Consider the following 20,614-nt stretch of genomic DNA (forward strand, 5'->3'; position numbering starts at 1 on the left):
TGAAAGACCAGAGAAACTTTAGCTTTCGGTCTAGATTGGAGGTGTTGGAGAAGGGATCTTATATAGATGTATGTAAGGTCGTGAGTCGGCCTGTAAAATTACTAAAAATTCAATTGCAGAAGTAGGAAAAGGTGCCACGGGTTCAAATTCGTAAAATGCAAGCGTAGGACCTCTTGGGAAGTTCATCACATGCACATCAACACATGCAATGGATTTCCAGATAGAGTAGTGAAGTACAAAATTCCTGGAATCATTTAAGCACCAATGGGTCTTTCTGGATGAAGGTGTGAGCCAAATGCCCTTCTTCACCTGGTGACCTTTCAGAAAAAAATTCAGCCGGCTAGCAGGTTCCAAACTCAACTGTTTAAAAATGCAGCATATGGACTTGCTCAAGGATTTACAGTACCACACAAATATAAGAGGATTATCCCTTTGCCTGGACAAAAATGAACTTTAAATACCTAGGCATATTTGTCACACCCAATTATCAGCCTGTTAGAGGAAAAAACTCCTGAAATCATAGAAAGTTACAGCACGGAAGGAGGCCATTTCGGCCCATTGTGTCCGCGCCGGCCAACAAAGAGCTTTCCAGCCTAATCCCACTTCCCAGCTCTTGGCCCGTAGCCCTGCAGGTTAGAGCATCCCAAGTGCACATCCAAGTACTTTTTAAATGTGGTTAGGGTTCCTGCCTCTACCACCCTTTCAGGCAGTGAGTTCCAGACCCCCACAACCCTCTGGGTGAAGAAATTTCCCCTCAAATCCCCTCTAAACCTTCCACCAATCACTTTAAATCTGTGCCCCCTGGTTTTTGACCCCTCTTCTAAGGGAAATAGGTCCTTTCTATCCACTTTATCTAGGCCCCCATAATTTTATACACCTCAATAAGGTCTCCCCTCAGCCTCCTCTGTTCCAAGGAAAACAGACCCAGCCTATCCAGTCTTTCCTCACAGCTAAGATTCTCTACTCCCAGCAACATCCTTGTAAATCTCCTCTGTACCCTCTCTAGTGCAATCACATCTTTCCTGTAATGTGGTGACCAGAACTGCACGCAGTACTCTAGCTGAGGCCTAACTCTCTCCTTAAAAAAAAAAAACCAGCTGTATCCTTCTGTTGCTGCTGGAGATGGTGAGCGCCATGCTCCCCCGCCCCCTCTACATGCTTCAGATATTGCCCAGCCAAATCTGACTCAGCAGTTCTAGGACCCTGATGAGCATATTATTAGGTTTCTCTGGGCAAGGTGAGCAAGAATATCCTGAGGCAGCCCAACTCCCAAAAAGGTGATGATCTCCCAAACTTTAAGCACCATGACTGGGCAGCCCAACGCCAGGGCATCATTGACTGGAACAAAGTCTCTCCCCAAAACCTCTAGCTTGCTCTGGAGGCAAACATCACTCTATCAGGTCAACTATACACACTTTCCCCTCACAAGCCTCCATAAAAGGACCCAAATGTAACCTTAATCCTGACAATCTGAAGTGTAGCTGTTGCCGCACCGAAGGTGCTGCTGGATGTGTCGACTCTCCCCCCCACTCTGCCGGAAAGATGACCCAGTAGAGGATCGCCATGTGACTTTCAAGGTGTGGCATGAGAATTATATCACCGGATAGGCAAACTGTTCTACCAGGGCTGGACCATGTCTTTCCAACAGCTGGGCATCAAATTTCCCCTCGCCCAACAAGATTGTTTCCACTCCCTCCGGATCTGCCACCTTGTGCTCAGTGAAAATCCAATGCCAATCGAACCGATTTGAACTGGCCCATCACAAACCAGAGACACCACACTTCACAGCTAGGACATTTACCTCAGACCATCCACATTTGTGCTAGACAGCACAGAAAACCTACACGGCTCCTGGGAGTGTGTCCTGTGCTGTGATGCTTCTGATGTCTAAGGTGATCTAAGACCCTCTCCTCCAGGCCAACCTCCCACCTGTCCCAAGCTCCCACAATCAACCCAGGCTGCCTGCTAGGGAGAAGATCCCATGTGTGCAGTGCCTGATGAACCCTATTCCCCCTCCTCACAAACTCCTTGCACCCCCCTGACCAGGATGAGAAATTTCTGAGGGGGGGGGATCAGACAAAAAAAAGTCTGAGGACCATTGGGGAGCTGTAAATTAATATTTTAGCCACTTAGTTAACTCAATTTGATTGTGTTTTATTTATTCCAGATTATAATTCTATTGGAGTGACTGGGATCAGTTTAAGTATCTCCAGCTCCTCGCACCTTGATGTGTTACAACATCACAGTCACAGTGGGTCACTGGTTGAAGCTGAAGAGAAGATGGAGGACCAGACATCACAGGGTAGGACATGGGGAGGAACGTAGGAACAGGAGGAGGCCATTCAGCCCCTCGAGCCCATTCAGCCACTCAGTTAGATCATGGCTAATCGGTATTTTCTACCTGTCTTGGTTCTGTAACCCTTAATATCCTTGTACTCGTAAAATCCTTTAGAGTTGTTCTTGATATTCCTTGCAAGTTTTTTCTCATATTCCCTTTTTGCTGTTCTCACCACTTTCTCCAGGGACTGGGCGGGGAGGGGGACAAGGGTGAGGGAGACAAGAGGGGGACCGGGCGGGGAGGGGAGGGAGGGGGTAGGGGAGGGGGACAGGTAGGGGAGGGGGACAGGTAGGGGAGGGGGACAGGTAGGGGAGGGGGACAAGGGTGAGGGGGACAAGGGTGAGGGGGACAAGGGTGAGGGGGACAAGGGTGAGGGGGACATGGGTGAGGGGGACATGGGTGAGGGGGACCGGGCGGGGAGGAGGACTGGGCGGGGAGGGAGACAAGGGTGAGGGGGACAAGAGGGGGACCGGGCGGGGAGGGGGACAAGAGGGAGGGGGAGGGGAGGGGGACAAGCGGGGGACCGGGCGGGGAGGGGGACAAGAGGGGGACCGGGCGGGGAGGGGGACAGCGACGGGGATAAGCTGAAAGTAAATGGAAACTGTTTCTTTCCTTCTATACCAGGTCACCGTTTCCCACTCCCCATCCGACCTCATATACGTGGAGGCATTGCCTCAAGAAGCAGGACCGAGTTATAGCAAGCAATGAAAGAGGAGCTGCATGGAGGCAAGAGTCTACACCTCCCATCCTAGTGAGTGTCCTCTGGGATCAGCCTGTGTGCTATCCCATGGAACAGGCTCTGGTGGCACTGTCCAGGAGCATGGCCAGGCCAGCAAGCAGCACTGCTCTCTGTCTAACAGAGTACTGTCATATTTATTGAGAGCAACGACTGATGGAAAATATGTCACCAGCCATCCCTCTCGGTGCAAGTGCAATGAGAAAGGAATTTCCAGTCCATTTGCTGCAAGCACCAAGAAATTATGATTTAATCAAACTCCTGACTGCCGGTTTAGCAAAGCCGTTGTACACACATTGATATTTACAATGACAAAATCGTGTTAATTTAATCTAAGGTGTTTGATTCACCTTCTCCCACACAAGCCACTGCTAGCCAGTGGGCCATTCTCTAAAGAAGCCTTAGCCAGGTTTAGAGGATTTTCTGACTCCAGTCTATATGACTCGTTAGGTAGTAGTTGTGAGATGCTGGTTCTGGAAGTAGCTAGTGAGAATACTTTGTTATCAGGCAACCCTGATCTGTAGGGCCCCTGAGAATGTGTGTGAGGGGACTGGGAGTGTGAGGGGACTGGGAGTGTGAGGGGGTGTGGGCTCTGGGAGTGTGTTGGAGTGTGGGCTCTGGGAGTGTGTGGGAGTACTCCTGGGAATGTTTTTTGGAGACGGGGGCTTCTGATATTACAAACCAGTCAAATGGTATTTCTGGGCCACTGACCAATCGCCATCCAGGTAATGAGAGGGTAGCTGGACCTTTGTCTGTGCCACTTGAAAGCTGGCAGCCGGGAGGTGCTGAAAGCAACCTCAGCTGGTATCCTCGCCCAGGGACATGCTTAGCTCATCCCTAGCACCTTCCCATGGCAGCAGGGCCCAGCCTGGGAACTGTGTGAAGGGCGTAAAGGTACTTCTTTTAGCAGCTTAAAAGGAGGGATCTTTGTATAACTGGAGGATGAGCAATACAGACTGACCCCGGAGTGGTGGGTCAGAAACCTGCAACAAGGACGGCCAATAGCAGCGAGTAAAGCACAAGGGAATAAATTCTGGGCATTTCTCACTCTTGGAGTAAGCTTTTGGAAGAAGTTGTCCAAATTCTCAGTTGTGAACCTTAAAGCACAGAGAATAAAAGTCCTGGTCTGTCTGTGTGGCCTAGGAGAGGCCCTAGTGGACCCATGGCCCACTCCTCCACAGCCTTTCTGGCTCTGGCTCTCTCCCCTCACCCCACCTAAGGGGAGATAATTGGCAGGCTGCTCTGTCCTGAGAAGTGGTGTATTGACAGAGGGTGAGGGTTCAATGTTTTGTCAGCAAAGCCTAACATACACTGATTTAAAAAGTATAAAGAGTCTTTTTTAGCTCCCAGAGTGGAGCAGATTCCTACAATATAGAACCTACAGTGATCTCCCTCCTCATTTTAATCAAAACACAGGAATCCATTTAAAGTGAGTGGAGCCTTGTGAATGAGCCAAGTCTGAACGTAGCAATAATATCTATTGATGCACAAAGCTAAGTGAATATCAGGGTGAAGCATTCCTTTATTCAGGCCTCTCTTGCTCAGGGGTACCTGTTTGTACGTGTTTATAGAGTGTCGGACGATAAAATGGATGAATGATCAGGATGCTGCAGACAGCTGGACATCTGGCAGGATGGTCAGAACCACACTGTGTGACTTTACACACCCTACATGTCCCATCAGGCTCACTGCATAAGAACATGTAAATGGGAGCAGGAGTAGGACATTTGGCCCTTTGAGCCCGCTCCGCCATTCAATAAGATCATGGCTGATCTTCTACCTCAACTCCACTTTCCTGTACTGTCCCCATATCCCTTGGGTCCCTTAGCATCCAAAAATCTGTCGATCTCCACCTTGAATATACTCAACGACTGAGCCTCCACAGCCCTCTGGGGTAGAGAATTCCAAAGATTCACCGCCCTCCTGAGTGAAGAAATTTCTCCTCATCTCTGTCCTAAATGGCCGACCCCTTATTCTGAGACTTTAAGTTCCTCATTCTCACGAGACCTTTGGTTCCCCATTATTTCCGGAATGTTTTTGTGTTTTCTGTGAAGACAGATACAAAGTATTTGTTTAATGTCACTGCCATTTCCTTATTCCCCATTATAATTTCCCCTGTCTCTGCTTATAGGGGACCCACGTTTACTTTCACTAATCGCTTCCTTTTTACATACCTATAGAAGCTTTTACAATCTGTTTTTATGTCTCTTGCTAGTTTACTCGCAGATTCCATCTTCTTTCTCTTTATCAATTTCTTGGTCATCCTTTGCTGAATTCTAAAATCCTCCCAATCCTCAGGTTTACTCTTTTTGGCAACATTATAAGCCTCTTTAGTCTAGTTTCCCAATCTACCTTAGCCAAATCATCCCTCATACCTACATTGTTTGCTTTGTTCAGATTGAAGACCCTGGTTTTGTACATAACTAAATCACTCTCAAACTCAATATAAAATTCTATCATTATTTTGATCTATTTTGTTGCGAATGCTTTGGGCATTCAGACATAGTGCCTTTAGTTTGAACTTTTTTCTATTCCCCCCCCCCCCCAAAGTCATTAATGCCGTATTATCTTTGTTAAGCTCTCTGTCCCTTCCTGACCCACTCTGCTTATTTTTACCCAGATCACTGCTCTGCTCTACAGCCTTGACGTTTCTCTTACTGCTTTTGAATTTACCCTTTCCTGAATCCTCCCCCCCCCCCCCCCCACTTCACTCATTTAAAGCCTTATCTACCGCCTCAGTTATTCAATTCACCAGGACACTGGTCCAAGTGGAGCCCATCCCAACGGAACAGCTCCCTCTTTCCCCGGCACTGGTGCCAGTGCCGCATGAAGCGAAACCCCTGTCTCCCACACCACTCTTTCAGCCACACATTCAACCTTCCAATCTGTTTGTCGTACTTCATACTTCAGAGGGTCCAGTGCCAATAAGTCTACGGTACCCTCTTATTGCATCTATATTACATGTGAAAACATATATCAGCATTAAAACTCCTAAAGGTAGCATTGCTGGTCAGCTGCATCGAGAGAGATATATTTTACCAAGGGTGAGTGATGTTAGGCTCATCAATAGTCCACAGGAATTCACTTCAATGACCAATAACCCTCCCTGCGCTGGTCTGAAGAGCTTGATTTAAAGTGTTTGAACAGATGGTTCAGGGATCGGGACGATATGTACAAGGCTCCATCAGTATGTCTTAGGCTGCTATTATGTTGATAGATCTCTGCTAGTGGGTAACTTTGGCAAAATAAACCCTCAAAGTTTTCAGTATGAAGCATTAGAATGTAGAAATACTGCCACAGAATAACGCTTGGTTTCTTATTCTAATACATTCAAAATAAAATCCTATATGTATAAATCTCCATATTAAACTCAATTCCCTTTGATTCCTGCTCAGATCACACACACACATTGATCCAACCCACACATCTTCCATCACTTTACATTGGTTTTTAGTCCCATTGATTACTGTCTGCTTCTTTTGCCATGCTGCTGACTCCGTGTTATTGAGGTTTTGAGAGACCAAGCTGACGTGAGCTTTATGTTTCCAGTCCAGGTCAGCTAGTGCCCTTCATGCTTCCTCGTCCCAGGACATGGTAAACAGCAATTCTCCTCTTTGCATATTCGCCAGAGTTCAAAGATGCATGAGGCTCCTGTTGGTTTCTCATCAACTTCAACCAAGTCAGTATTAGATCTAGTTACGCTCTCCCTGCTCCCCTACCTTCCAATACTCAATGTCCTGAGGCAAACTGGACTCTGTTGGATGGAGCTGCAAACCTGCCCTCTGCATCCTCCCCGCCCCTAAATAAAGCTCAGTGCCCTGAGGTAATCTGTCCAAGGTCAGTGTTAGATCCAGCCATGCTTCTCCACCCCCTCCTCCTCCTTCCTTCCTCCTCCACTCCTTCCCCTCACCCTCCACTCCACCCCACCTCCTCCTCCTTCCCTTCACCCCTCCTCCAGCCTTACGTCTCCCCTCCAGCCCTACCCGCCTCTTCCAGCCCTACCTCACCCCCTTCAAGAACCTCCTTAATCCCTCTGCTCTTTGACTATGCTTTAGCCATCTCCCAACTCCTCTTCTTCCCCCACCCCGTCCCCCGCACACGATGTGCACTCGCTATCCGATGCCCTGTAGAGTGCTACATGTATCATTGCCCATCAGTTGCACAGCAGTGTCAGTTGCATCTTTGTAACAGTCTTCATGCCTGCAATTTCTGTTCTCTACCTTTTCAGGTGCCCTGCCAAATATTTCTGGCCAATGTTGCTGTGTTAGGAGGTGCGAGAGAGTGTGTCTGGAGCACGGGACATTTCTGATAGCATGGTGGCATTCATGAGTCATGAGTTGACCTTGAGCAGGGCATTGTGAGGACCACATCACTGTGCTGCCTCATGTCTGGGTCAGTAAGAACCTTGTGCAAGTGTTGGGAGTGTGCCGGCTGTAATGGTCTGTTGGGTCGGTGTGATATTGTACTGAATAGATTAGAGTCAATTTAGGGCAGTGCGAAATCTGTCTTATTGCTGTCAGTAAGATTAAAATGCTATTTTTGCTGATGTTACTGAATTTTTGTAAATCTATATGCCAGAATTTTTATAAATGTACTCTAGTTTTGATTACACAATAAAATTTGCCCTAATATGAGAAGTGTCTGCAGTTAATTCTGGTTCAGTGATTGTGTTCATCCTTAATTTCTCAACCATTTGTTCAGGGCATGTCCTTGAATTCTCTCTCCGTTGTCTGTTTCTCATTCAGTTCCATCTCCCGTTTCCATTTCTTTTCTCTCCTGGTTTTCATATCATCTGTTGTATTTAATCCAACCATTTTATCCTTTATTTCCCTTTTCTTTGGTGAGTGAGTGCTGAGTGAAGTCGATGGTTTTAGTGTGTGAGCAGGGGGCAGCTCCAGTGGTGTGGAGAGGATCGGCATTGTATTGCAGAAAAAGAGAGTCTGGGCAGCAGTTTCATGGCTTTGCCGCTGAGGAGTGATTGCAGCCAAGAGCCCAATTGTGAGCATAAGAAAGACCTCCTCCATCCCCTCAACGACGAGACCAACACTCGTTCTGCAGGTGGTCAAGTCTGGCCTGTGTGGCAGAGGCTGCTGGCGAGCTCACGGGAGGTGAGCGCCTGGGATTTCCTGCACACTCCTCCAGTGGGAGCGCTTGTCCCTGTGCTGTGGGCAGTGTCCTCACCAGCACTGGCGAATCTCGGGTCAGGTGCAGAAGGGTGTGGACGGGCTCACTGGGCAATCCAGAGCTGGCAGGTACTACAATAACAACAACTTGTATTTATATAGTCGCTTTAGCATAGTAAAACATCCCAAGACGCTTCACAGGTGTGTAATCAGACCAAATTTGACACCGAGCCGCCAGATATTGGGACAGCTGAGCAAAAGCTTGGTCAAAGTGTGGAAATGATGATGAACCTGTATAAAACACTGGTCCGGGCCCAACTGGAGGACTGTGTCCAATTCTGGGCACCACACTTTAGGAAGGATGTGAAGGCCTTAGAGAAGGCCTGGGAGTCTTAGTGAGCAGACTACCTGCGAGGGAGACAGTCAGCGAGCAACACAACGAAGGAGTGACGTCAGAATTCAAAGGTGTCGCTGGCACAAGGGAGGTGAGCGGTGAGTATAGGGTGAGTATTTGCGGTAAGTTTTTTTTCTGTTCTCTGAGTATATTTCTGCTAAGTAGATCATAGCCTATCTAATAGAGGGAAGTGCTGATTGGTGGGTAGCTGCTGAGTGTTTCTTGTTAAGTTTTAAGTTTATTTCGGCTAAATTACCTCCATAGTCTGGTAAATAGAGGTATGACAGGGCAGCTCAGTCCCGTGATTTGCACGTCCTGTGCCCTGTGGGATATCCTGGACGCTTCTTGCGGCCTGGACAACCACGTGTGCAGGAAATGTCGCCAACTGCAGCAACTCGAGCTCCGGGTTTCGGAGCTTGAGCGACAGCTGGAGTCACTACAGTGCATCCGCGAGGCTGAGAAATACTTGGAAAGCACGTTTGCAAAAGTGGTCACCCCGCAGCCTCAGAATGTGCAGGCAGAGAGGGAATGGGTGACCGCCAGATAGAGAAGGAGGACCAGACAGGTAGGGCAGGAATCCCCAGAGTGCATCTCGCTTGTTAACCGGTTCACCGTTCTGAAAAGTTGGGGGGGTGATAGTTCCTCTGGGGAAAGCAGCCAGAGCCAAGGCCACGGCACCTCGGGTGGCTCAGCTGCACGGGGGGGGGGGGGGGGGGGTGGAGAGAGGAGGAAGAGTGAAAGAGCAATAGTGACAGGGGATTAATTGGTATGGGGAACAGATAGGCGTTTCTGTGGACGCAGACGTGACTCCAGGATAGTATGTTGCCTCCCTGGTGCCAGGGTCAAGGATGTCACAGCGGTTGCAGGACACTCTGAGGGGGGAGGGTGAACAGCCAAGAGGTCATTGTCCATATCAGTACCAACAACATAGGCAGAAAGAGGGATGAGGTCCTGCAGGCAGACTATAGGGAGCTAGGAAAGAGATTAAAAAGCAGGACCTCAAAGGTAGTAATCTCCGGATTACTCCAGGTGCCACGTGCTTGTGAGTACAGGAATAGGAGGATAGAACAGATGAATGCGTGGCTGGAGAGATGGTGCAGGAGGGAAGGCTTTAGATTCCTCAGGCATTGGGACCATTTTGGGGAAGGTGGGACCTGTACAAGCCAGACGGGTTACACCTCAACAGAGCCGGGACCAATATTCTCGCGGGGAGGTTTGCTAGTGCTGTTGGGGAGGGGTTAAACTAGCTTGGCAGGGGGATGGGCACCAGCATATAGGAGTAGAAAAGAGGAATAAGGTGCATAAAAGAGCGAGTGTGTTGCATAGTACTAGAGAAGAAAATAGTACTAGAGGCAGGACACAGATTTAAGGTTCTGAGCAAGAGATACAGGGGGGATGTGAGGAAAAACTTTTTTACACTGAGTGGTGATGACCAGGAATTCGCTGCCGACGGAAGTGGTGGAAGCGGAGACACTCAATGTTTTCAAGGGGAGACTGGATAGGCACTTGAGGGAAATAAACTTGCAGGGCTACGGGGATAGAGCGGGGGAATGGGACTGACTGGATTGCTCTACAGAGAGCCGGCATGGACTCAATAAGCTGAATGGCCTCCTTCTGTACTGTTATGACTCTATGACTAAGTGTAAAGTCTGTGGGTTGTTTAGTTAATTAATACACAGACTACCAGAGTAACTTAAAACAGGACTTTACTATTCAAAGGTCAGGGCGAATCTGCCCAATAAATCCTGACACAGCACTTATATACCGGTGTGGTCACCGTCGGTATTACAGTATACAGAAGCCAACAAAGTAGTGCAACACCTAAAGTAGTTCTCTTAAAGGTGGACGGTTACACACAATAGTTCTCTTAAAGGTAGACGGGTACATACACTACAATCCTCCCTTTTTAGCTTACAACATACTTATTCCCCATTAAACATAACACATAATCAATTTCATGTAAAACAATTCACAGATATAGTCTCTGCGGGAAACAGTTCACAGATTCAGTCTCTGCGGGAACAGTTCACAGATTCAGTCTCTGGTCTTGACTCGGTCCGAACAACATCTCTGTGGTGTAGCCGGTTCACATTTCTAGCGTGACTCATCCAATAGTCTTTCCCTTGGCTTAACAGCTTGAACTTCCGTCCTGCTGAACCAGCAGTGCTGACTTTTACAAACAGCTGGACTGCCTTGGTAATTTTTCCTACTTTCCAACTGATTTGGCCCCCTTCATAGGGCCCACGTGCATGATCTGATAGAAGTGATAATGATTTAGATGGTTATCGTCTTCTGCTTCGTCTTTTTCTTTTCTGCTTCTTGGAGACTCTCGGGGCTCCCTTATCCGCTGCCAGCTGTAGCGCCACCATCTCCCTATGTTCCTTAGACTTTAAGTGCTTCATCCTGATTTCTGCACTTTGGGAGTTTTCATCACACGCTGGGCAGACCAAGTCATCGTAATATTCCGTGTCACTCAACAGGTCATGGTAATATTCGGTGTCGTCCTGAGCTAGTCTAGCGAGAGGGCCTGCTACTTCTTCCTTACCCAACTGGACGTTAGCCGACTGTTGTTCCCTCCCTAGACATCTTTCCTGAAGAGACTTCTTCATGCGTTCATATTCATCCCGCTCTTCCTGGGTTTCCTGCCAATCCTTCACTAATGACCTCATTTGTGATTCCAATACTTCCCCTTCCATCGGGGATTGATTGATCGGGCTATTCAATCCTTCTACTGGAGCAGCTGTTTCAACATTCTGTAGTTCACATTGACGTGATTCAGCGTACTTTCGGCAGCCCCGTAAAATCTGTGTTGCAACCTCAACTATTCCCCAAACTTTTGAGAGCTCCGAACCCCTTCCCTTTGAAGATTGAAGCTCGTGTTCAAATGGTTCCCATTGCAGAGTCTTGTCTCTCAGCATATGAAGGAGTTGGCTGACCGTTAACTCTTCCACGGGGACCCTGTGGATCAGAGTCTTCTCCATTTCATCCACCTTTTTCCTCCAATGCTTTCACCTTTTTTTCCTCTTGTACTTTGGCTTTAAGCGCTCGGAGAAGTTGCGCCTTGATGCTCTCTAGCTCATGTTCAGGGGCCATTCTTACAGTCTCTGTGTTTCTTACAGTTGCCTTTTCTTTCACTGGAAGAATTCCCAGTTGAATCTGTTCAAGTTGTTGAACCTCGGTCATTGCCGCCTCATATTTGTCTTGGGTTTCCTTCAATATTTTTATGAGTTCTTGGACATCTTGACTTTCATGTTCTGCCATGTCTTTCACCTCTAATTTCTCATCTATGGATGGAACTTCTACCGATGAGTCTGTCTTGGCCTTGAGCTCATCAAGAATTTCCTGCAGCCTTTGGACTTCTTGCTCATGTTCAACCTTTAGTTGCTCATAAGCTTCCACTGAAACTAGCTTTTCGGAGGTTGCCGAGTTAACCCCCTCCAGGATTGTAGCCTGGGCCTGTTCATACTGTTCTTTCAACTTCTCAAACTCTGCTTGTAAGGAGTCGTAGAGAAGAACTGGAATAAAATCCTGGCTTCCTGAAGATTCCTCTTCATTTGCTTCTTTCTGCAAATATTCTAACTCCTGAACATCATAAGGGAGATGTGATCGGTGATTGGTCACGATGGCTCTATGGTCGCTCTCTGCTTGAGCTAGCTGCTTCTGTTGTCTTTCCAGATTCTCCCATTCGGTGTCATAGAACTTTTTCATTGTTTTCATCTCTTGTACGAGACGGTAACTCAATTGTTCTAATTGTTGTCGTAATTTGAAATAAAGTTGAGTCCGAGCTCGGTGTTCTTCCGTCATGGATATGTCCTTAAACTGAACAGACTCAGAATTCTCTGTCAAACTATGTTGTCGTTGTTCGGTGGAGCTCTGTTCTGAAACTTTGTTCTTCTCTGGAGCATAAGCCTTTCTGCATGCCTTCATTTTTCCAACCTTAGTCGGCAAGTCCATTTTAGCCTTGTCTTTCACATTTGGGTTGGTCTTATCGTCATCCGATTCAGAATCTGAGCTGATTGTCTGCACCGAGTCCTCACTCGTTATGGCTTTTAGATAGTGCCATTCCATGTCTATTTTCTTGATCCACTCCCGTCCTAGAAGTGGTGGTCCTCCCTCAGGTAGTACGTATAAGTTCATTCTTGGGTGTTCTTTACCCCTATCTCTCACCTTGACTCATCTTTCCCATGGGGTATACTTTATGCCCCGTGTATGTCTGCAATACGAACTTGGTATCTCTTAAGGGTATATGTGAGAATAGCTGGTGGTAATCCCTTCGATTTATGACTGATAGAGCTGATCCAGTGTCCAACTCCATTTTCACTTGGACTCCAGCTATTTTTAGCATGACCCAGATAGTTTGTAGGTCAGCTTCCTTACTCACATTGTGAATTCTCAGACTACCCAGCTCCTGGCCGTTTGGGTCTGAGTCCGAATTCTGTTCGTCTGAACTCTTCTCAGCCACCTTGTGTACCTTGTTGTACTTTTCCTGTGATGGCTTCCTTTGGTTGTTGGTCCTTTGGTTGTTGGTCTTCTTCCCTGACCGGCATACCTTAGCTATGCGACCCAGTTTGCCACATTTCCTACATTCCTGGTTCTTAAACCAGCATTGGTTCTGGTCGTGTGTTGTCTTCCCACAACGATAACATTTTGTTGTTGTCGAGGTAATTTGATCCACACTGAGTGCCGCTATCTTTAGCTGCATTTCCGCAGTTCCCTTCGCTGCGGCTTCGTGCGATGCTGCAATAAGGACAGCCCTGTCAAGTGTAAGGTCGTTCTGTTCGAGTAGTCGCTTTTGCGTTCCTTCCTTTGCCAATCCGCACACGAACTTGTCTCGCAATGCCTCTGTCAGATTCCCTCCAAACTGGCAGTATTTCGCTAGTCTACGCAGTTCGACCAAGTATTCTGCAGTGCTTTCGTCTTTCCGTTGCGTTCTCGCATAGAATTTGAATTGTTCCGCCAACATCAACGGTGTGGGGTTCAAGTGATCCTTCAGAACAGCCACAATATCATCGAAAGTCTGATCCGCCGGTTTAGCTGGTGATAGTAGATGCTTCAAGAGCCCGTATGCCTTCGCGCCCATCGAGTTTAGCAAGGTTATAGCTTTGTCATCTTCTATTTTATTGGCCTCACAATAGATCTCAATGCGTTCCACATACGTGGCCCAGTCTTCTACCTCGGAATTAAAATCGTTGATGTTACCACGCTTAGGCATCTTCCTCTCTTCCTGATAAACACCACGAATTATTTCTTTAAAAATTTTTTTTTTTCAAGATGGCGGTTCCCGCAAAAATGGCGGTTTCCCGCGCTTATCTTCTCTCCCCGCCCACTTCAATGGCGGTTTCCCGCTTCTGTCTTCTTCCCCGCCTAATGGCGGCTTCCCGCGTTTCTTCCCTGGCGGGAGGGGTACACTTTCCCCACGGGCGACGGCCGCTGGCTTTCAGGTTCACAGCCTGCGCGTCGGCTTCAGTGCTTTCCCTTTTCTCGGCAGGGCAACCGGCGCTGGGTACACCCCGTTGATGGCGAACAGTTTCAGCCGCTGGGCTGGCTCTCGCTCAGTTCCCCTTGCTCGGGCTCTGTCTCTCTCCCGCTCGCTCGGCTCTACCGGCGCTGGGTACACCCCGTTGACGGAGAACAGTTTCAGCCGCTGGACTGGCTCTCGCTCAGTCTCCCTTGGTCGGCTCTGCCTCTCCCGCTCGCTCGGCTCCCAATTGCGCCTCCCAGCCCTCTCGCAGTCCGGTGCTTCCCTCCCCGGCTGCGGCTGAGTTTATCTCTTCCCGCGCCTACGTTCCCGGTCGCAGCGCTTCGTGGCTTCGGTCGCTGCCCGGCCTTTTTCGCCGGTCGCGGTCTAGCTGTCTCACGACGCTGTTGCGTCCCCCAGCCTGTCTGTACCGCGGCTTCCTTGCTCCACGCTGCCCCAGTCTCAGCGCCTCTGGACCCGACTTCTGTCCGGCTCCTTTCCCCCTCGACCGTGGTCGAGTGCACCGCCCTTATCCTCCGGTTATTCTTTTTACTTTCCCTTACTCACAGTCACCGTGGCTGCCTTGCTTCTCGTGCTGATCGGCTCACTCCTCACCGTGGCAGAAGGGACAGTCAGTGCCTGTTGCTGATGGAAGTCTTTGTCTCTAAATTCTTCCTCCTTTCTAGATCTGCAGCCTCGAGTTTTCTCCCAGCAGAACGACGAGGGCGGTTGCCTCTTCTCGACGCTCGTTAACTGCTTCGGAAGTATTGTTGCCGCAGGGTACGATCGGACTCGTCGCCACTGTAAAGTCTGTGGGTTGTTTAGTTAATTAATACACAGACTACCAGAGTAACTTAAAACAGGACTTTACTATTCGAAGGTCAGGGCGAATCTGCCCAATAAATCCTGACACAGCACTTATATACCGGTGTGGTCACCGTCGGTATTACAGTATACAGAAGCCAACAAAGTAGTGCAACACCTAAAGTAGTTCTCTTAAAGGTGGACGGTTACACACAATAGTTCTCTTAAAGGTAGACGGGTACATACACTACACTAAGTACAGGTACTACCATATTAGATAGGAGCAGACTAAGAAAGACTACAAAAAATTTAAAAATGGGTTTAGAATGCATGTACATAAACGCACAAAGTGTGGTGAATAAGGTTGGTGAGCTACAAGCACAATTAGCCGTGTGGCAATATGATGTTGCAGCAATAATGGAAACGTGGCTTAGAAATGGTGAGGACTAGGCACTTAATATTCAAGGGTACAAGGTGTTCAGAAAAGATAGGGAAAGAAAAAAGGGAGCTGGGGTGGCAGTGCTGATTAAGGAAGACATTGTAGTGTTGGAAAGGGAGGATGTTCTTGAGGGGACAAGGACAGAATCCATTTGGTTAGAGTTGAGGAGCAAAAAGGGTATGATCACACTATTGGGGGTATTCTATAGGTCTCCAAATAGTGAGAGGGAGGTAGAGGAGCAAAGCTGCAGGGAAATCACAGAGATATGCAAGAGCTATAGAGTGGTGATATTGGGGGACTTTAATTACCCAAATATCGATTGGGATAATGCTAGGGTAAAGGGAAAGGAGGGGGAGGAATTTCTGAAATGTATTCAGGAGAATTTCCTTGACCGGTATGTTCTTGGCCCAACTAGGAAGGAGGCATTGCTGGATCTGGTGCTGGGGTATGAGGTGGGCCAGGTCGACGAAGTGTCTGTGGGAGAACATTTGGGTACAAGTGATCATCGTATAATAAGATTTAGATTAGCAATGGAGAGGAGCAAGGAACAATCTAGAGTGGAACTTCTAAACTGGAATAGGGCTAACTTCAATGGGATGCGAAAGGATCTAGCCAGGGTAAAATGGAACCAAAGACTGACAGGAAAAACTGCAATGGAACAACGGGTGATCTTTAAGGAGGAGATGTTCCAAGTACAGGCTAGGTACATTCTAACAAGCGGGAAGGGTAAGGGAACCAAAGCAAGGGCTCCTTCGATGACGAGGGCGATTGAGAAGATGATGAAACAAAAAAAGAGGGTGTATGATGCATGTCAGGTGAATTCTTCAAGGGAGAACCAGACCAAATACAATAAGTTGAGAGGGGAAGTGAAGATGAAAATAAGATTAACAAAGAGAGAATATGAGAGTAGAATAGTGGTTAGCACTGTTGCCTCACAGCGCCAGGGACCCGGGTTCAAATCTGGCTTCGGGCGACTGTCTGTGTGGAGTTTGCCCATTCTCCCTGTGTCTGCGTGGGTTTCCTGCGGGTGCTCCGGTTTCCTCCCACAGTCCAAAGATGTGCAGGTTAGGTTGATTTGGCTATGATAAATTGACCCTTAGTGTTAGGGGATTAAATACGTGGGGTTACGGGGATAGGGTGGGATATGTGTCGGTGCAGGCTCGATGGGCCGAAATGGCCTCTATCTGCACTGTGGTGGATTCTGTGGAATGGCAGTTAACATAAAAGGGAACCCAAAAATCTTCTACCGGCATGTAAACAGTAAACAGGCAATAAGAGGCAGGGTGGGGCCTATTAGAGACAAAGAAGGTGATAGATGCTTAGAGGCACAGGGCAAGGCTAGAATACTCAATGAGTACTTTGTATTGGTGTTAACTAAGGAGGTGGATGCTGACAAAATATCGGTAGAAGTGGAAAAGGTAGAAGCAATGGAAGGGTTGAAAATTGATAAACAGGATGTACTAGAAAGGCTGGGTATGCTTAGAGTGGATAAGTCACCTGGTCCAGATGGCTTGCAGCCCAGGTTGCTAAGGGAATTGGGGGAGGAGATAGCGGAAGGGCTTGCCATAATTTTCCAATCTTCCATTAGATGCGGGGGAGATGCCTGAGGATTGGAAAGTGGCAAATGTGACACCGTTGTTCAAGAAAGGGTGTAAGGACAATCCTAGTAACTACAGGCTGTTCAGTTTAACATCAGTGGTGGGTAAAGTTTTAGAAACAATAATCAAGGAAAAATTAACAGGCACTTAGAAAGGTTTAAGCTAACTAAGGAGAGCCAACACGGATTTGTAAAAGGCAGATCGTGTTTCACTAATCTAATTGTATTTTTTGATGAAGTAACAGAGAGGATTGATGAAGGGAATGCAATGAATGTTGTCTACATGGATTTTCGGAAGGCGTTTGACAAAGTACCACATAGAAGGCTGGTTAACAAAATTGAGGCTCATGGAACAGGTGGGTCAGTGGCAGCTTGGATAAGGAATTGGCTTAAGGACAGAAAACAGTGAGTTGTGGTAAATGGCTGTTTATCAGTCTGGAGGATGGTAGACAGTGGTGTTCCCCAAGGGTCAGTGCTGGGGCCACTGTTTTTTTGATATATATACATTACCTGGATATTGGAATACAGAGTGGAATTTTTAAATTTGCCGATGACACCAAACCTGGGGGTGTGGCAAACAGTGAGGATGATACCAATCAACTGCAATAGGACATAGAAAGGCTCGCAGAATGGGCAGACAAGTGGCAGATGGAATTTAATAGAGAAGTGTGAGGTGATGCATTTTGGCAGAAGGAACAGGGAGAGGCAATATACACTTAATGGCACAGTTTTAAAAAGTGTGCAGGGACAGAGGGACCTGGGAGTTAATGTGCATAGGTCCCTGAAGGTGGAAGGACATATTGAGAAAGTGGTTAGCAAAGCTTATGAGATCTTGGGTTTCATAAATAGAGGTATTGAGTACAAAAGTAGAGAAGTTATGCTGAACCTTTATAAAGCGCTGGTTAGGCCACAACTGGAGTATTGCGTCCAGTTCTGGTCACCACGCTTTAGGAAGGATGTGATGGCCCCTGAGAGGGTGCAGAGGAGATTTGCCAGAATGGTTCCGGGTTGGGGGATCTTAGCTACAAGGACAGGTTGGAGAAGCTGGATTTGTTTTCATTAGAGCAAAGGAGGTTGCGGGGTGATTTGATAGAGGTGTACAAGATTATGACGGGTTTGGATAGGCTAGACGGGGAAAGGCTGTTCCCACTAGTTGATGGTACAAGGACCAGGGGACACAGATTTAAGGTTTTGGGCAAGAGATACAGGGTGGATGTCAGGAAAATCTTTTTTATGCAGCGAGTGGTGAGGACCTGGAACTCGCTGCCGACGGAAGTGCTGGAAGCGGAGACACTGAATGTTTTCAACGGGAGGCTGGATAGGCACTTGAGGGAAATAAACTTGCAGGGCTACGGGAATAGAGCGGGGGAATGGGACTGACTGGATTATTCTAGAGAGCCAGCACGGACTCGATGGGCCGAATGGCCTCCTGCTGTGTCGTTATGACTCTATAAGGTGCAGAAAAGAATTACGAGAATGATTCCAGGGATGAGCGACTTCAGTTACGTTGATAGACTAGAGAAGCTGGGGTTGTTCTCCTTAGAGCAGAGAAGATTGAGAGGAGATTTGATAGAGGTGTTCAAAAACATGAGGGGTCTGGACAGAGTAGATAGAGAGAAACTGTTCCCATTGGCAGAAGGGTCGAGAACCGAGGACACAGATTTAAGGTGATTGTCAAAAGAACCAAAGGCGATGTAAGAAAAAACTTTACTCAGCGAGTGGTTACGATCTGGAATGCACTGCTTGAAAAGGTGATGGAGGCAGACTCAATCACGGCTTTCAAAAGGGAATCGGATAAGTATCTGAAGGAAAGAAATTTGCAGGTCTACGGGAAAAGGGCGGGGGAGTGCGACTAGCTGAAGTGCTCTTGTTGATAGTCGGCAGGGGCTGGACGGGCCGAAAGGCCTCATTCTGTGCTGTAACCATTCTATGGTTCTATGAAAGTGGTATGTTTTAAGGAGTAGTGAGGTTGAGGGAGGCATCCGTGGCAGTCGCAGAGTCGGTCGGCCCACTCCCGCTACAGATGCTGTGCATCGGCGCTGATGAGTTCTGCGAGTCAGCGGTGGTGGCAGCAGAAGCAGCGATGGAGGCCACGACGACCCGTTGTAGCACGGCGGCCGGCAGCTCCTTGGCGGGCGGCTCGGAGGTCGAACGGGTAGGAGGGGAGGCAGCCAGCGGACCGATGGCAGGAAAAGCAGGCCCTGGAAGGTCGGACACCGCAGGAGGCTCGTCGGTCAGGTGGGGTGGACGGAGAGCCAGGGAGAAGCAGGCCCCGGGACGTCGGTACCACGGCGGCTGAAGATTGTCGGGCAGGAGTGCGGGAAAGGTGGAGTGAGGCGAGAGCGGACCCTATTGTGATGGCGCCGATGAAGATGGCTGCCGTCCTTGCGGGCTCCGTGCGTACCAGGCAGCTAAGTGTCCTTTGCTGCTTGGTGCGCTCGGCTCGTTAAGAAAAAAGCATTTCACTGACTGGATTTCACTTGTTGTATTTGGTTATGTGACAAATAAAATTTAAATTGGAATTGGAATGCCAGAGCCCAGGCAGCTGGAGGCAGGGCCGCCGATTGTGCGGCGATTCTAATAGGCTGATGGAGGCCCCGCCCCCCAGTGGGTGTGGTTGATCCTCCGAGGCTGTAGGCGGCGCCCCGCCCAGTGCCGCCATTCCGAGGAGCGGCGGTGAGGATGGCCGGGCTTATGATAGCGGTGCTCTGTCTCAGCGCAGGTAGGAGTGGGACCTGGGCCTCTCCCAGCCTTGGCGGCGCTTCATACCGCGGAGATGGGGCTGGGATTGAGGGGCCGCGGCGGGCGGACCCCCGGGGCCGGGCCGGGTGTTTCCTGCCTCTGCCCCGGGACAGTGGCTGTGAAGCCGGGCCCGATCGCTGGGTGATTCTTCCTTCAGTCTTTGTTTCCGCGCCTCCCCCGGATCCACCCTCCCCAAATATAAACTCCGGGCTGGAAACACTCGGCGGGCCAGGCGGCGTCAGTGCAGGGAGGAGCAGAGCTCACCTTTCAGGCCGGTGACCGGCCATCCCCCCCGCCCCAGGCCGGCCTGTGTCCTCGGCCCCGGGTCACCCTGCCCCCCCCCCCCCCCCCCCCAGGTCACCCCCCGGCCCCGGGTCACCCTGCACCCCCCGGCCCCAGGTCACCCTGCACCCCCGGCCCCAGGTCACCCCCCCGGGCCCTAGGCCACCCTGCACCCCCGGCCTCAGGTCACCCTGCCCCCCCCCCCCCCCAGGTCACCCCCCGGCCCCGGGTCACCCTGCACCCCCGGCCCCAGGTCACCCCCCGGCCCCAGGTCACCCTGCACCCCCGGCCCCAGGTCACCCCCCGGCCCCAGGTCACCCCCCGGGCCCTAGGCCACCCTGCTCCGGCCCCAGGTCACCCTGGCCCCCCCCCCCGGCAGCTTTGTGACTGTTGACCTGAGCTCCTGCGCTCACCCACTGAGCCAAATAAAACCCTCACTGAAGCCCTGTTTTTTTTTGTGTGCCCTGGTGTGTGCTGTTTAATCTCAGCCAATGACGTACTTTTGAAGTGTAGTCACTGTTGTAATGTAGGAAACGCGGCAGCCAAATTGCGCACAGCAATGTACCACAAACAGCAATGTGATAATGACCAGATAATCTGTTTTAGTGATGTTGATTGAAAGATAAATATTGGCCGGGACACTGGGGAGAACTCCCCTGCTCTTCGAAATAGTGCCATGGGATCTTTTACGTCCACCTGAG

At 49.2% G+C, this 20,614-nt stretch overlaps 2 protein-coding genes across 8 annotated transcripts in view; both read left to right on the plus strand.

Annotated features, from left to right (window-relative positions):
* Positions 1–7,705, plus strand: part of fam149b1 (family with sequence similarity 149 member B1) — a 166,323-nt gene extending 158,618 nt beyond the window's left edge. For all 7 annotated transcript variants that reach the window (XM_085970128.1, XM_085970124.1, XM_085970129.1 and 4 more), the window contains 3 exons: positions 2,168–2,302; positions 2,963–3,089; positions 7,303–7,705. In XM_085970128.1, coding sequence (XP_085826254.1) covers positions 2,168–2,302; positions 2,963–3,036 — 209 coding nt within the window. In that variant the 3' untranslated portion in view covers positions 3,037–3,089; positions 7,303–7,705. The remainder of the gene's footprint in view (positions 1–2,167; positions 2,303–2,962; positions 3,090–7,302) is intronic.
* An 11,780-nt stretch (positions 7,706–19,485) lies between these two features.
* Positions 19,486–20,614, plus strand: part of psap (prosaposin) — a 66,361-nt gene continuing 65,232 nt past the window's right edge. Inside the window, exon 1 of the mRNA XM_085970131.1 lies at positions 19,486–19,611. Coding sequence (XP_085826257.1) covers positions 19,572–19,611 — 40 coding nt within the window. The 5' untranslated portion in view covers positions 19,486–19,571. The remainder of the gene's footprint in view (positions 19,612–20,614) is intronic.

This window comes from Somniosus microcephalus, chromosome 29 (genome assembly GCF_052327205.1).
Source record: "Somniosus microcephalus isolate GS21.2 chromosome 29, FLI_Smic_1.0, whole genome shotgun sequence".
Classification (NCBI taxonomy): Eukaryota; Metazoa; Chordata; class Chondrichthyes; order Squaliformes; family Somniosidae; genus Somniosus; species Somniosus microcephalus.